Below are 16700 nucleotides of genomic sequence, written 5' to 3'. Positions count from 1 at the left end.
TTGTCCTAGCTTCGTGTCATGTTTAGCGAAGTGACGACACCATCTTTTTTTGCTCAGTGCTGTTTCACTGTTACACATAGTAAAGCTATGTTCAACTTACATGTTAGTTTCTCGATACAGTGTGCTAGAAAGAGATACCGCAAACCAGTCCAAGAGATCTTGTCGTCACGAAGCGCGGAGGGTAGGCTCAGTCTATGTTAATATATTATATGCTTCTACGGTTTCCTCAGTGCGACAGAGAGAAGTTTTTGGTAATTAGGGTAGGCATATCTTTCTAATCGATCGCACTACCGCCGATTTGATAAACTCCATCGATTAGAAAGAGATGCGCACCCTGTTTACAAATACTTTTCTCTGTCGCACAGGGGGAGCAATTTTAGATTGCAGCACGCAGTCTAGGTATTATGTCTATGACCTCACTTAACATAAGCTAGGCTAGCCTAACCAAACCTTATAAATAACACTATGCTTATGTCACAGGGGGTAGGCAATCTTGGTGCAATGCTATTTAAATGCATTCATTTTTTTTCGAATCCTGAGAAAACTAATAAATATGTTTGAAAAATTTAAATGCAGAATGAGAGATTACATTATTACAGAAGATCTAAAGTCCCTTAGAATAAGCAAAAAGTTTTTTTGAATGAAATATTTGAAATTAAAAATCACACTAAATTTTTTCTTTTTTTTTCACCCCTGTAACTTTAAATATAAAAATATATGTAATTAAAATAAACATTATAGAAGTTTTTAGGGACTTTCGGCCCTCGGTAATAATATAATCTTTCATTCTGCGTTTAAATTTTTAAAAAATACTTATTAGTTTTCTCAGGATTCGAAAAAAATGAATGAATTTAAATAGGATTGGACAAAGATTTTGCGCCTATCCCCTTAATGTCAAAAATAGGTGACAAAATAAAGCATAAATAACGCTAACCATGTGTCACATAACCTAAAAATAGCTACTTACTAGTTAAAAATAAACATTATAAAAGTTTTTAGGGACTTTCGGCCCTCAGTAATAATATAATCTTTCATTCTGCGTTTAAATTTTTCAAAAATTCTTATTAGTTTTCTCAGGATTCGAAAAAAATTAATGCACTTAAATAGGATTGGACAAAGATTTTGCGCCCATCCCCTTAATGTCCAAAATAGGTGACAAAATAAAGCATAAATAACGCTAACCATATGTCACATAACCTTAAAAATAGCTACTAAAAAGCTCAAACATAAACTAAAACTACGAAAACGTGTTTAGAGCCTCAAAAATACCATATACATGCTTAGAAATTGTCAGAAATCAAAAATAAGTGATCCCTCTAAAATAGACCAGAACCCTTGTATGTAACAGAATTAGCTGTATGTAACGGATATGTCTCAGACCATTACTAAATTTATAACATAGTTTTGTATATACATACTAACTAATTAGATTTATTGTTTGACGATTATATTCTATTTTCAAAGAATACCCAGTTTAAGCTGATTGTATGAAGATATCTTTGTTATAACAAATTTAATACTTTCTGTGCGAAATAATACTATATTTATTGTGAAAGATGACTCTCTTATAACATTTCATCGAAATTATTTGAATTTAAAAGATACGGCCTCAAATAATTGTGTAAAACAAATTAAGAGGACAAATCTGACAAAAGGATCAAAACTTATGACGTTTACATCAGTTCTAATCCATGCCAATTGTCAAATGTCATTTGTCAGCTCGGTAATACACAGGAATGGACATACTAAGTATTGACATCACAAAATTGGGAGGAGCTTATATTTGACTCCAAACAATTTTGTTTATAAGGTTAAACACTCATAAGGAATTTTTCATTTATTGTTTACGTGGTTTGTGTGACAAAATAAGACTTTTTATTTATGTATTTAGTTAAAGAAACGTGTCAGTTAAGAGATTTTTATTCGTTTTTGCCCAGGTGAGTTAATTTAATGCAATGATAAGAACGTAAACAGTTTTGAGGTTATGTTTATTTTCAGCCACTAAGGAATAAAAACCACCTGAGCAAAAACGAATAAAAATCTCTTAATTAACACGTTTCTTTAACGAAATACCTAAATGAAGTCTTATTTTGCCACACAAAGCACATAAATGAAAAATTCCTTATGACAATTTAACGTTACAAACAAAATTGTTTGGAGTCAATATAAGCTCCTCCCAATTTGGTGACATTTGAGACGTCAGACTTAGGCTGTCCATTAACAAATCAGAAGACCTTTGTGTTTATTTATGACAAGAGAAGACTTGTTTTACATAATTTTAAACCAGTTAAATTTTCAAATTTTATTTTTGTAATCGTTGGAACTATCAATAAATAAACCTTAGAGATGTATTTGTAAATGTCTTACCGGTTGACAGTCACAAAATTAACGAAGACTCATTTTTCACAATAAATATGATGTTACTTCTTCAAAATGTCGATTTTTTAAAACAATAAATACGTCAACAACAAAATTGTCATGTTCATTTTTATTCTGAGACATACCGCTGTGACGTAACGCTAGAATTGATCTGAAAATTTTGTTGCAGTGGCTATTGACCTGATAGTTCAGCACATCAGAGACATTTTACATGGGAACCACCGACCAAACACAAACGGGTTTCACCAAAGGACCACATCTACCGATCGACTATAAGAAAAACGCTTTTATCGGCTAATCATTTAGCACCACCTTTATACTACAGTCGCAGTAAAACGATTATCGTTCTTTGTCATATTTCTTTGTTATTACGATGGTTGTCTTTTTAGTGTTGCATATAGCCATGGTGACAAAAAATATACAGACTTAAAGTACTTTATTGCTTTTCAAAATATGTCCCACCAAGATCGATACACTTTTGTATACGTTCAAACCAATTGGTAAAACAGTTATTCCAGTCTTCAGTTCTTCTTCTTTTTTTTTATATAGGCAGCACTGCCTGTTTTTCTTCAACGGTGCCTTTCATTCTGTCCCTAAATTGTCATTCCATCTTTTCCTTAGGCGTCCTATACTTCTCCTGCCTAACGGTGACTTGTCCCTGGCTATTCTTACTATCCTTGATTCAGACATCCTGCTTATCTGTTCATTCCACTCTTCTTTTCTGTTCTTTACCCAGGTATGTATATTGTCTACCCCACATATGCGTCTGATTTCCTCACTTCTTACCCTATCCTGTAGTCCTTTTCCAGCAATCCTTCTTAAGATCTTCATTTCGTTGGTTTCCAGATGTCTTCATGTTTTGCTTGTATCTGGTCTTGTTTCGGCCGTGTAAGTCATAACTGGCCTAATAACTGACATATATTCGGGCCTTTGTTTCCAGTCTTAGGTGTTTGTTTTTCCAAATTGTGCCATTTAGGCATCCGGCCGTTCTACTGGCTTTAATTATTTGGTTTTTTTACCTCTTCTTCGATATTATTGTCGGCTGATAGATTAATTCCCTGATATTTGAAAGTCATTACTTGTTGTATAATTTGATTTTCTAACTCCAATTTGCATCTTATTGGTGCTTTGGCAATTAATAAGTTTTTTGTTTTTTGGGCTGATATTTTCATATTCATTTCTTTTGCGTTAATGTTGAACTCGAGCAATAATCTTTGTAGGCCGTCTTCGCACTCTGCTACTAACACGGTGTCATCAGCGTAACAGAGTATTTTTATCTCTCTATTGCCCATTTTGTACCCTCTTTTTTTCTTCACTTGTTTTATTATTGCATCCAATATTATGTTAAACAGTAGAGGGCTTATTGAATCTCCTTGCCTGAGTCCTATATTTGTTTCTATGGGTTCTGTTATTATTCCATTGACTTTCATTTCTATTTTATTTCTTACATATATATTTTCTATCAGTTTTATGATATCCAGTGGTAAATTTTTGTAATATAGTAGGTGTATCACTTCTTTTAATTGGATTCTATCAAACGCTTTCTCTAGATCTATGAAACAGAAAAAGGCTGGTTTGTTATATTCTAATGATTTCTCCGCTATTTGCTCTATAGTTACTAGGGTCTGCCCTATAACCTTTCTTAAATAACGCTATCATTTGAGTGGTTCTCCATTCTTCTGGAATTCTTCCTGTATTTATTTATTTATTATTTTACTTGTAAGGATATTCAGTTCTTTGTGAAGTCTATCTCCTCCGTATTTAAAAAGTTCATTAGCTATTCCATCTTTCCCAGGAGCTTTCCGATTTTTCATCTTTTTTAAGGCGTTCTTTATATCTCCCTCTTTAATTTCTGTTTACTCATCCGATTCTAATCCTGGTGTTTCCAGTTCTTCGTGATTAGCTGTTTGATAGAGGTTTTTTTAGGTAAGTTGTCCATGTATTTGTATCAATATATTTTACTTCTATCAATTCCTTCATCTCTGTTCTTTGACCTCTTATCATTTTCCACATTTCCTTTTGCATCCCATAAAAGTCGTGCTCCATCTCTTTTGAAAATGCTTCCCAATGTTCTGTTTTCTTCCTTCTTACTATTGAGTTTAATTCATTTCGTACTCTTTTATATTTTTCATATGTTTGTCTCGTTCTTTTAGTCTTCAGTTGACGCTTGCAAAATCGCTGTTTTAAAGGCATCGTTGGCTTCTTCTGGCGACTGGCATCGCTGCTCTCGCATTGAATTTATGATCTTTGGGATCGTGAAGAAGTCGTTGGGACTTAGGTCTGGTTTGTACGGTGGATAGTTTAAAAATTCGATGTTTTGAAGCTCAAAAAATCTATTGTCTTTTGGGCAGTGTGAACACTTGCATTGTCCTCATGTAGGATAATTCGCCGTTGTGTGTTGCTTTGTCGGAGTTTCCCGATAACTTCTGGTAAACAAACGATAATATACCAGTCAGAATTTTCTTTTTTCTAAAGCAATTGTTATCACATGACCAGTTTTTCACACATTTGCTTTGTTGCAATCATTTTCTTTGACACACTTCGAGAACGGATCACTGTTGTTAGTTTTTCCTTATCGTGAAATACCCACATAGCAGGTTGGCATTATTTTCCGGTTCGTAGACGGTTTCGTAAACCTCCTGGATGGCATCGCGCTAAACCTCCAGCGCGACTTACCTGCTCTGTTCTCTTACATTCAGTACAATGTGTTTGTTTTACATGGATGTCGACATCGACCGCGACCTCCACCTACACCGAGACCTACTTGTTCTGTTCTTACCCTAACAATACTGTAAACTTTTTTTGAGCTTCCTTTGTTGAACCGTACCAATGTTTTTCGACACCAATTGAAGCGAACCGCTTTTTGATCTTCTGTGACAAAATGAGGGATCCAACGGGAAATCAACTTCGTAACACCTAGTTCTTCATGTACGATCTTTTGGATCGAGGTCTTTGAAATACCCAAATATGTCTCTATCTCCCGGTATGTTACATGGCGGCCATCCTTAATTAGCTGACGAACCGCATAAATGTTTTGCTGTGCGACTACTGTTTTGGGTGGACCTAGCCTGGATTCGTCGCTGAGACTGGAGCGACCACGTTGAAATTCGCAATACCAGCAGGAAATAGTTGACTGGCGTGATGCTTTTATTCCCAAACACACAAACAATTTCAGTGAAATATTGCTGTTGGGATAATCCTCTCAGAAAATTGTAAACAATTATTGCTCGAAAATGTTTTCGGCTAAGATCCAGTTTCCACCTACTTGCTAATTTCAAAAATTCACTATATCTACATGACTTTTTGTATCGAAATGAAACTCTGGATTTATGTCACCTAAAGATTGAGGTTACATTTGTGTCGGAAGGATTTATTGGTGACTCCCTCTAAGCGGCTATATGCAAAACTAAAAAGACAAACCTGGTATATTTCGTTATTACCGCCAGAAAGCCGGTGTATGACGTCATTGGATCTGTGACTTGTGACGATTATTATTTTGCTGTAGCTGTAGATTCCTATTCCTATTTAGACAAGGCGGAAACGGCGGGTTCGTTGGGAAAAATATTCCCATGAGATATTTTTGCATAATCACATTCGTGAGACATCCCAGAATAAGGTTCAAGAAGTCGCCCACGAGAAAAGTGGGCCAATTTTTTTTTAACAATTTTTTTTAATCAAATTGCAAAAAATCAATATTTTTGGCCCGGACTAATTTTTTTTTAGGTTTTTTGGACCATTTTGAACAAAAAAGGTATCTTATAATTTTTCTCTAAAGTTGATCTTTTTCGAGTTATAAGCAAGTTAAAATTTGAAAAACGCGAAAATGGCCATTTTTAAGACTTAATAACTCGGTCAAAATTATTATTTTGAAAGTCAGAAAGTGACTAAATCAAAGTTTAAAGTCGCCGATACATGATCCTGAAGAAATCTGTGTCATTAATTGACTACTAAGCTGTTATTTTTAATTAATAACAATGAGTGGTTAGATCGTATTGACGCTGATGTAAATGTGAGTGCGAGTAAGATGCACAATTGGACTGCTGGAATGGCTTCTCTCTCGCACTCAGCATTTATAGCCCCGCACACGTGCATGGAGCTAATTATTATTACTTAAAAATAACAGCTTAGTAATAAAATAATGACAAAAATTTCTTCAGTATCTTGTAGGGGGGGCTTTAACCTTTGATTTAGTCATATATTGACTTTCATAATAATAACTTTTAAACGAGTTATTAAGCCTTGAAAATCGCCATTTTTCGTTTTTTTCAATTTTAAATTGCTTATAAGTCGAAAACGATCAACTTTAGAGAAAAATTATAAGAGACCTTTTTTGTCCAGAATGGTCCAAAAAATTAACGAAAAAATTGTTTGGGCCAAAAATATTGATTCTTACAATTTGATCAAAAAAAAAATTGTTAAAAAAAATTGGCCCACTTTTCACGTGGGCGACTTCTTGAACCTTATTCTGGGATGTCTCACGAATGTGATTATACAAAAAAATCTCATGGGAATATTTTTCCCTTCGAACCCGCCGTTTTCGCCTTGTCTAATTATTATTTTTTATTATTCCTATTGTATATTAAGCATTTATTTTTAAAATTTTAAAGATCCTGAGTATTGGGATAGCGTTATTACCAAGTATTGTTTTTACTACATACATAGTTAAGTTTGTATGGATTTTTTTATACAAGGGTCTTTTGAGATTCATCTAGTCTCAGTAAAAAATTGCATTTTTTTTATTTGTCTCCTTTATTTTTCAGCACTTTCGCCCAAGAATCTATATAAGATGCTTTTACAACATTTTTTTAAATTTCAGAACAGCCAATAGTCACAAGGTGTTAAATCCGTTGAATACGGTGGTGTTTTGCGTGTGTAGCAGTTGATTTGTGAGTGATTCCGTTATATTGATGAAACGTAATTCTTGTGCAAGACAAACCATTGCATTTTTCCTCAACTTGTCGAAACTGTCCAATAGAGTGGCATAGTATATGCCACTTGGTGGTCTTAGCCGTGTGTAGTAGATATTCGTTGTTTTTTCTCCACTGCTTTTACTGTTTCTTAGATCAAATGAATAGAGCAAACAGCCGCAGGTTGCCTGAATGAAACAATATGGAGAAATAAAAATATCGGGAAAGAAATGAAAGGCAGAATTTACAAAACAGTCATCAGACCAATAATGCCATGCGTGGAAGAAACACTACCTGACAGAGAGGACAAAAATAATGCTAGGAAGGGTAGAGATAAAAACCCTTAGAGAAATTGATGGTAAGACATTAAGTGACAGAGCTGTAAGTACAGATATACGACGGAGACGCAAGGTGGTGAACATGAAGGACTGAGTAAGAAACAGAATAGAATGAAACGATCATAAGAGCCGAATGACAACAAATAGTAAGTAGTAATAGTAGTAAAGACGACAAGAAACGATTTCCCAATAGGAATACGATCAGTGAGAAGGCCACGAAAACGATGGATCGGCAACTTACTGGAAATTGAAAAATAGACAGTCATGTCTACACAAAAAGTAGAAGAAAATCAATTCTTCCGTTCCGTGCACGTATCCCCTTTGCCCTGCTCTATTTCTGAGCCTGGACGGACATTCGTTTTTTCGTCTTCCCAAAAAACACAAAAAAGTTGATTTTATTCGACGTCTACTCATACCAAATTGTTATCGTTGCTTGTAATTTTGACAAACGTCTTGCTTTGAATCACAGATGTCCATACCGAAAGCAATGGGTTCTCGTATAACGCCATCTATCGTAGACTAGATACATTTCAAACGACCCTCGTATTTGTGTCATTTTCAATTAACAATTAATAAAAAGACTAAGTTTTCAATCTAACGGCATATAAAACAACATAATGTTACTCTACATCCCACCAGGCTGAAAACAATGGGAACCTTCTCTGGTTACACTTCCGAGGCTTCTACAATTTGCAAGCCATAACGGATGCTGAGATTTACAATTTTACAATTTATAATTCACGTCCCATCTGCTCAGCGCGGTAAAGTCCCAACGAGAATGGTTCCCTTCGTACTCCAATTAGAGTAAACATGTAAATAAAAAATGAATAACCATTTTCAATTTCGTTGCAAAACGAAAATACAGCCGCATCATATTCTAGTCCAATCAGAGAGTGCAGCAAGCACCTCTATCGGTTTCGAAACTTATTAGTCTCTCATCAGGAGGCACATAATATGCTGCTCTTTGATTCAACCAAAACAAACCCCGGCGTGCAGTCACGGATTGCAACGAACGAAATGGCATAGATGCCCTAGCGACGTGACTGCACGCCGGGGTTTGTTTTGGTTGATTGAATCAGAGAGAGCAGCATATGTGCCTCCTGATGAGAGACTAATAAGTTTCGAAACCGATAGAGGTGCTTGCTGCACTCTCTGATTGGACTAGAATATGATGCGGCTGTATTTTCGTTTTGCAACGAAATTGAAAATGGTTATTCATTTTTGATTTACATGTTTACTCTGATTGGAGTACGAAGGGAACCATTCTCGTTGGAACTTTACCGCGCTGAGCAGATGGGACGTGAATTATAAATTGTAAAATTTCCCCATCTTCCTTAATCTCAGCATCCGTTATGGCTTGCAAATTGTAGAAGCCTCGGAGGTGTAACCAGAGAAGGTTCCCATTGTTTTCAGTCTGGTGGGATGTAGAGTAACATTATGTTGTTTTATATGCCGTTAGATTGAAAACTTAGTCTTTTGCTAGCAGTTGCCGCTAGGGCATCTATGCCATTTCGTTCATTGCAATCCGTGACTGCACGCCGGGGTTTGTTTTGGTTGAATCAGAGAGAGCAGCATATTATGTGCCTCCTGATGAGAGACTAATAAGTTTCGAAACCGATAGAGGTGCTTGCTGCACTCTCTGATTGGACTAGAATATGATGCGGCTGGTTATTCATTTTTGATAATAATTAATAATTTGATATCATTGTTTTTGGAAGTTATATGAAACTTTAGACAAATCATTCATAAAACTAGGTAAAATAGTTCATTTAAAATTTTATTCGGAAACAGGGAGAAAAGATTAAAATTTTAAGGAAAAATTTAAGTACCGTCAACTTACGACAATGGTGGAGGATGGTATTTGTACATATCAGGCCTACACCTAGAACTTTAGTAGTTTGATTGCTAATTATATACCTCAAATTGACTAATGAAGATCTGTAGAACTTGCGAAATAGTGTCCAGAGTTTTATTTTTTACAAAACAAAAATTTAGCGGCAATCTCCGTTTTACAACTTTTGTATCTAATAATAAAGATAATAAATACATACCTACAAGTTTTACAACATAATATATTTAAGATAAAGTATATCACATTTCAATTATGTTATAAAAACCATACATCACATTTACGCTGGGACCTCCAGCTATCTGAAAGAAGTCTTTCAGATGTATTAAGTGACTTTTTTAAAATAGTGAAGCTGACAAAGCTACTCGTCTTAGAGTCTGACAGATAGCCGAACGGCTAGGCTGACGTATAGCATCAACTTCCACCAAACTCATGCCAGAAAATAAAAGGGTTAACGTAGTAGTTAAAATCTAAATAGATCTGTACTGAGACGCTAGATCTGTTAGAATGCGCTGGTGCATCTGATCGACATATGGATGAGCAGTACAGCAACATATGGGGGCTTGTGGCTCGGTGTTATTCACTCCAGAGATCCTTATAGAACAGGCGTGTACCTAAAAAACTGGAATATACTAATATACATTTTTTAAATATGATTTCTTTTTATCCCAAAATCACCATTGAAACACACACATCATCACATCGTAATATCAGTATTTCAGAATACGATTCTTAGGGTAAATGAAGACTGCCGTTTTTTGCACAAAAAGTCAATTTTTTTTAACAGTTTTACATGTCCAACAACCTTTTTTATATTAGATATATGTAATAAACTAAAAGAAACATAAAATGCTGATGTAGTTAAATATTGTGATAGTTTAGGTCTGTCATTGCCATTTGACTGGATTTAAGGTATCTAGATATTTTTTAATTCATACAGATTGCCTTGGAAAGACTCAACTGGGATTATTGTACCATTGATGATGATGTATTCCTAGGTATTGTAACAATATAATAGCTAATGTATAATAATGGAGTTACTACCTATATAATAGGTGATAATTGTTCAACAGTAAAATAATAATTGATGGATTCGACCCAGTGCCGGTTTAACCTAACTTCGGGCCCTGGGCACTGGAGGTTTAGGCCCCCTTCATTGTTATTCGTTGTCAGTTTTTTAACAAGAAAACACATGTATTAACTATAAAGGTTTATTGTAAAATCCATAAAATATTTTTTTAAACAAGCAAGAAGAATAGCAAACGTAAAAATAATCCAAAACATACATTTAACAACATAAATAACAAACAGAAAGTTCCACAAAACAACACATGACAAGCAAAAAACATTCTAAAAAATACATAAAGACAAAAATACATAAAGACACTACCTGGGTAGTTTTTAATCAATGACATGGCGAAATCTGACAACTTTCTGTAGTTTTTGGAAAAGGACCCCGTCACAAACACTGACACGGGGGCTAGGCTACGACACTGTGTAGTGTGTATAGGCGTGAAGAGATGTAACAATAGAACAAAGGCGTTTGCAGTGTATTGGCGTATCTGAGTATGAGATTTTTTCAGAGAATATGTAAATTATTTAGCGACTTTATTTTTTTTATAATTAAAAGGAACGGGGCCCCCCGGGGCCCGGGCCCCTGGGCGCCCGCCCCAAGCGCCCAGTGGATAAACCGGCACTGATTCGACCGTTACTTGATGGAAGTCCATTTTATCTAACAATAAAACACTAAAAACGTTTGTTTTCTATACTTCCACAAAATTTATTACAAATATTAGGTCTGGATCCCGTGTATGAAAAAAAAGTTGATTAATAGCAAGCTGAAAAGTTGTTAATAGCTTAAGGGTGTCTAGTCGGACAAACTTTGATATATGGGAACACTGGAACAGGGGAAGTTTTAATTGTGGAACAGGTTAAAAATTTGGAACAATCAGACCACGAAAACGGCACATGTATTTTGTCCGACAGAACAGACTTAAATTCTCCGAACAGAGATTAAACTCTCATGAAAAAATCAGACTGCTATTTATCACCAAATGGGCGTTTTAATGAGTGGAACATGTAGAAATGTCAAATGACAGGAATTATGACACGTGATAAATAGGAGTCTGACTTTTGCATGAGAGTTTAATCTCTGTTCGGAGAGTTTAAGTCTATTCTGTCGGACAAAATAAATGTGCCGTTTTCGTGGTCTGACCGTTCCAAATTTTTAACCTGTTCCACAATTAAAACTGCCCCTGTTCCAGTGTTCCCATATATCAAAGTTTATCCGACTAGACACTCTTAAGCTATTAACAAATTTTCAGCTTGCTATTAATCAACTTTTTTTTCATACGCGGGATCCAGACCTATATGTGACTACAGCTGTTTCGGCAGAGTGCCTTTCTCAAGTGATTTAGATTACGACGGGTTTGCCTTTTTAAAATGTTGCTAATTGTTTGTCCGTTATAGCCATTGTTTACTGCTATTTGTTTAATGATGTTCAGTTCTATCTCGAAGTTATTTTTTGACATGGGAATTTCTGTCAGTCTATGTATCATGCTATGGTAGGCTGCTAATTTGTGTTGTGTAGGATGGGATGATGAATTATGTATAGTTGTGTCAGTATGGGTAGGTTTATGATATACGGATTTCTGATAGAGTTTCTCCGTATATCATAAACCTACCCATACTGATAGACTAAGAGCTGCTATAGGTGAAATTTCTTAATCATTTTAGGCACAATGGGACCCTATAACTTAAATAGTAGAACCTAAAAGAAAACGTTTAAACACTGTGCCGTCACTTTTCAGTGGCACGTGCGTCGACAGTGGCGCATCAAACTTTCCACTTACGGACGGGATAAATAAATTAAAAGTTAACAGAACTTACTAACAGAATTAAATTTTTTTTATTTTTTTAAGTTCTATGTGATTAACACATAGTATTCAGCGTGATTTTAACCCACCACCCCCTTCCCCCTGCCCCCACCATTAAAAACTTTATTTTTCGTTTTTATTTTTTTTGGTGGGATGCAATCAATTTTAAAATTTCAAAAAATTCACACGCATAGTTGAGGCTTTTATAAAACATGCCTATTTTTTATAGACCCATAGGTAGAGTGTACATAACCTCAAAAAGTTAAAAGAAATTTTTTTTTTTCAAAAAATCATAACTTTTTTTGAGGAATAGCTGCAGGTCTAATTTTTTCTTAATCTTGTGTGTTTTATCAAACACTATATTTTTAATTTTTTTCAGATTTTTCCGTAAGTCTCCCCACCTTCAAAAATCCGAAAATTGTTTTTTGGGGGGTTTTGGGGGATTTTCCCTATTTTATACACTTCATAATATATCAAATCAATTTTGTTTTTATAGGTTATATGTAACTTGAAGTAACTGAGTCCTTTAGAATATTTAAAAATCAGAAAAACACGTTCAAACCCCCCAAAACCCCCTTAAAAACAGTTTTTTGGATTTTTGAAGGTGACCAACGTTACAGAAAAATCTGAAAAAAATTAGAAATATAGTGTTTGATAAAATACACAAGACTAAGAAAAAATTAGATCTGCAGCTATCCCCAAAAAAAAGTTATATACTTTAAAAAAAAAAAAATTTTAAAGTTTTTTTGAGGTTATGTACACTCAACCTACAGGTCTATAAAAAATGGACGTGTTTTATAAAAGCCTTAACTATGCGTGTGAATTTTTTGAAATTTTAAAATTGATTGCATTCCACCAAAAAAAAATAAAATCGAAAAATACAGTTTTTGATGGTGGGGGTAGGGAGAAGGGGGTGGTGGGTTAAAATTACGATGAATCTTATGTCTTAATCACATAGAACTTAAAAAAATGAAAACAATTAAATTCTGGTAATGAGGGAGGGTATTTTTTAATTTATGTATCCCGTCCATAAGTGGAAAGTTTGATGCGCCACTGTAGACGCATGTGCCACTGAAAAGTGACGGCACAGTGCTCAAACGTTTTCTTTTAGGTTCTACTATTTAAATTATAGGGTCCCGTCGTGCCTAAAATCATTAAGAATTTTCACCTATAGCGGCTCTTAGTCTATGATACAACTATACATAATTCATCATCCCATCCTACACAACACAAATTAGCAGCCTACCATAGCATGATACATAGACTGACAGAAATTCCCATGTCAAAAAATAACTTCGAGATAGAACTGAACATCATTAAACAAATAGCAGTAAACAATGGCTATAACGAACAAACAATTAACAACATATTAAACCAAAAACTCCATAAGAAAGCCCTGAAATTAGTCTATCCACCACCACAGAAAGAACCCAGTACCTTCTGCTCTATCACATATACTGGCAAGATAACAACAAAAATAGCCAGATACATAAAAAAGAAAGGAATAACACCAGCTTTTAGAACTAATAATAACTTAAGCAAATATATTAAGAACAATAAGAGCCGAAAGAGAAAACAACTACAGAGTGGTGTTTACAAACTAACTTGTGGCGACTGTGCGAAAACTTACATCGGTCAAACTGGCAGAACCTTTGACAAACGGATAGCAGAACACAAAAGGGCTTTCAACAATAGAAAAACAAACACTTCTACATACGCACTTCACCTTCTAGATCATAATCATTCTTTTAATGAACAGTTTCAAATTCTGCATATTCAGAATAAAGGCCTTAAGCTATCTTTATTAGAATGTATGGAAATTAATAAATTGAAAAATACAGATATAATTCTGAATGACCAACTCGAGACAAACAGCTACCCACTCCTCAACCTCTTCAGTTAAAGACTTTAAAAAAGGCAAACCCATAGTAATCTAAATCACTTGAGAAAGTAACTCTGCCGAAACAGCTGTAGTCACATAGTTGTAATAAATTTTGTAGAAGTATAGAGAACAAAAGTTTTCAGTGTTTTATTGTTAGTAAAGTGATACTTCAGTTGTGTAATTATAAAAAGATACTTAAGATAGCAATTTTATTGTTGGGGCTTTGACTAGCTTTGTCTCAGGTGTAGATACGTCTTTTCTTAAATGTAGAAGCAGTGAGCTAGTCGATGCCCCAACAATAAAATTGTCATCTAAAGTGTCTTTTATAGTTACACGACTGAGGTGTCATTTTATTGTTGAAGAATTAATATAGGTAGTAACTCCATTATTATACATTGATTGTTATATTGTTGCAAATTGGTGTCCCACGTTGGGCGCCGATGTTGATGATGTTCTACCAATTTCAATATATCTTCTGTCATCCATTTACTTTTCTTGATTAAGTTACTTCTATATTCATTATTTGTGCAGATTTCCTAAACCTGGTTTTTACATAATTCGATAGTTCCTCTGGATCTTTTAGTTGTTCTTTATTCTTGGGACTTTTGTTTGTTTAAGTCCTTCGATTGCATATTCTATCTCTCTTCGTAGACCACATAGATTTTGGTGGATTTTTGCCAACCCTGGTATCTTAAAAAGTTACTAGCTCTGAAATAACCAGCACCAACAACTTGTAGTAAAACCGATTGGAAGTAAATTTTTATTTATTTTTATTAGAATACATGACTTGTCAAAAGATGGTTTAAGGTTTCTTATATTTTAGTGGGCATTGTATTTTCAAACACACACAGTTCATTTTTAAACCAATACGACTGTTTCATTTTGACGTTTGTGATTTTACTCATTTAAGACGACTGAGGGCCAGTAATTAACATTCTTTTAAAATAATTTTCGTCACTTTCGAATGGAATATTATATAAAGTTACTCGAATAGTATTGCTTTGTCTTTCACTTGACCATTTTTTACTTTTATGTGATAGTTATTATGAGATGATACTTTAAATCCAGTCGAGTAGAGTAGATATGCCTTTATAGTTGATATGTTTGGATATCGTGTTTAACATTTAATGATATAGATCGATAAATGTATTTGGTAAATATATTTAAAATTGCATTGTTGTTTTATTTTTTATTCAATTTAGACGTTACCGCAAAAATTAACTTCATAGACGCACACCCTTACTCACTGTGTATCTAAACCACCAGCAAGAGAACAGCTTTAGAAAATTTAGCGTAGAGAAAAGACCCTGTAGAGCTTGACTTTAGTCTGGAATTGTATGAAACTAAGAGAGATATGGCATAAGTAGCAGTTGGAAATATTGCCAGTAAAATATCACTACTTTCATCTCTGTAGAGCTTGACTTTGGTGGAACTAGGAGAGATATAGCATAAGTAAGAGATAACCATCACATAACAGACACATTTAATCGTTTCTTTACTACTTTTTAAGCAGAAACGAGTACGTCGTTCTCTCACTAGGTGAGAGAAACATCGTCTACAGCAAATGGGTAAAAACTTACTTCATCTTGATATTCAGTACGCATAAAGAGATACTTTGAGCTGGAATTAGGCCGTTGTGAGACAGGTTAGTTACACCCTACTGATGACCAGGTCGTTGCAATAAAAATCTTGATCAGTATGAGAGGAACATTTGATTGACACTCTTGAGCGGGTGATTGTGCAAAGCTACCATTAGTGATATTTTGCTTGAACTCCTCTAAGGTTGTATTCTTTCTAGTCAAAGATGGCAACGATATCTCTCGTTCTGAGACTGGAAAAGCTCAATACAATGTAACTTTACAAGGAAATCCTAGTTCGTTGATGTACGGTGAAGATTATTATTATCGGTGCGATGAATATTATATAATATTTTCAATGTTGGACCTCGAAATTGTCTATAAACAACTTACATATCTGTCAAGGTCTTATACTTAATAGAGAAATTTACAAGATTCTATTTATTGAAACTCTGCTCTCAGCTTAAGGATTATTCTTGTCAGTTAGACGAGTCCTTTGGCATATCTTAAACCATAAAACCATTTTGTCACACATTAACCCAAAGGTCAATATATTGTGATAATAAGTGATGCACATTCAACCATTAATCATGGTGTTTCTCGTTTTCCCAGAATACTTATGTAAGTTTTCAGAAATATTGTTTACATTATTTTATACTGTTATTAAAGTAATAATGTGCAAAATATTTTTACATGAAGGGCGCTTGTGGATATATTTGTGTGAAAATACTAACCGTACCTAGTGCCCCTCAGTATTAGCTTTGCTTCTATTTGATTAATTTAGAATGTACGAGAGACAAAGTAGAAGAGGAAAACCCAATCAGTAAAATTTTCCTGCTCTATATAAATGGCACGAAGAAAAAAGAAAAGACAGACTACATTTTAACATCAA

At 34.5% G+C, this 16700-nt stretch overlaps 1 protein-coding gene across 2 annotated transcripts in view; it reads left to right on the top strand.

Moving 5' to 3' along the window:
* LOC126884754 (uridine-cytidine kinase) overlaps positions 1-16700 on the top strand; it is a 35262-nt gene that overhangs the window by 16372 nt on the left and 2190 nt on the right. Inside the window, exon 6 of one of the 2 annotated variants that reach the window (XM_050650970.1) lies at positions 2549-15405. The exons of the other annotated variant lie outside the window; for it this stretch is intronic. Coding sequence (XP_050506927.1) covers positions 2549-2655 — 107 coding nt within the window. The 3' untranslated portion in view covers positions 2656-15405. Of the gene's footprint in view, positions 1-2548; positions 15406-16700 lie in introns of those variants that run through there. 2 annotated transcript variants of the gene reach the window in all.

This window comes from Diabrotica virgifera, chromosome 5 (assembly GCF_917563875.1).
Source record: "Diabrotica virgifera virgifera chromosome 5, PGI_DIABVI_V3a".
Classification (NCBI taxonomy): domain Eukaryota; kingdom Metazoa; phylum Arthropoda; class Insecta; order Coleoptera; family Chrysomelidae; genus Diabrotica; species Diabrotica virgifera.
Note: the sequence above shows the minus strand (reverse complement) of the source record. Positions and strands in the feature narration are given on the sequence as shown.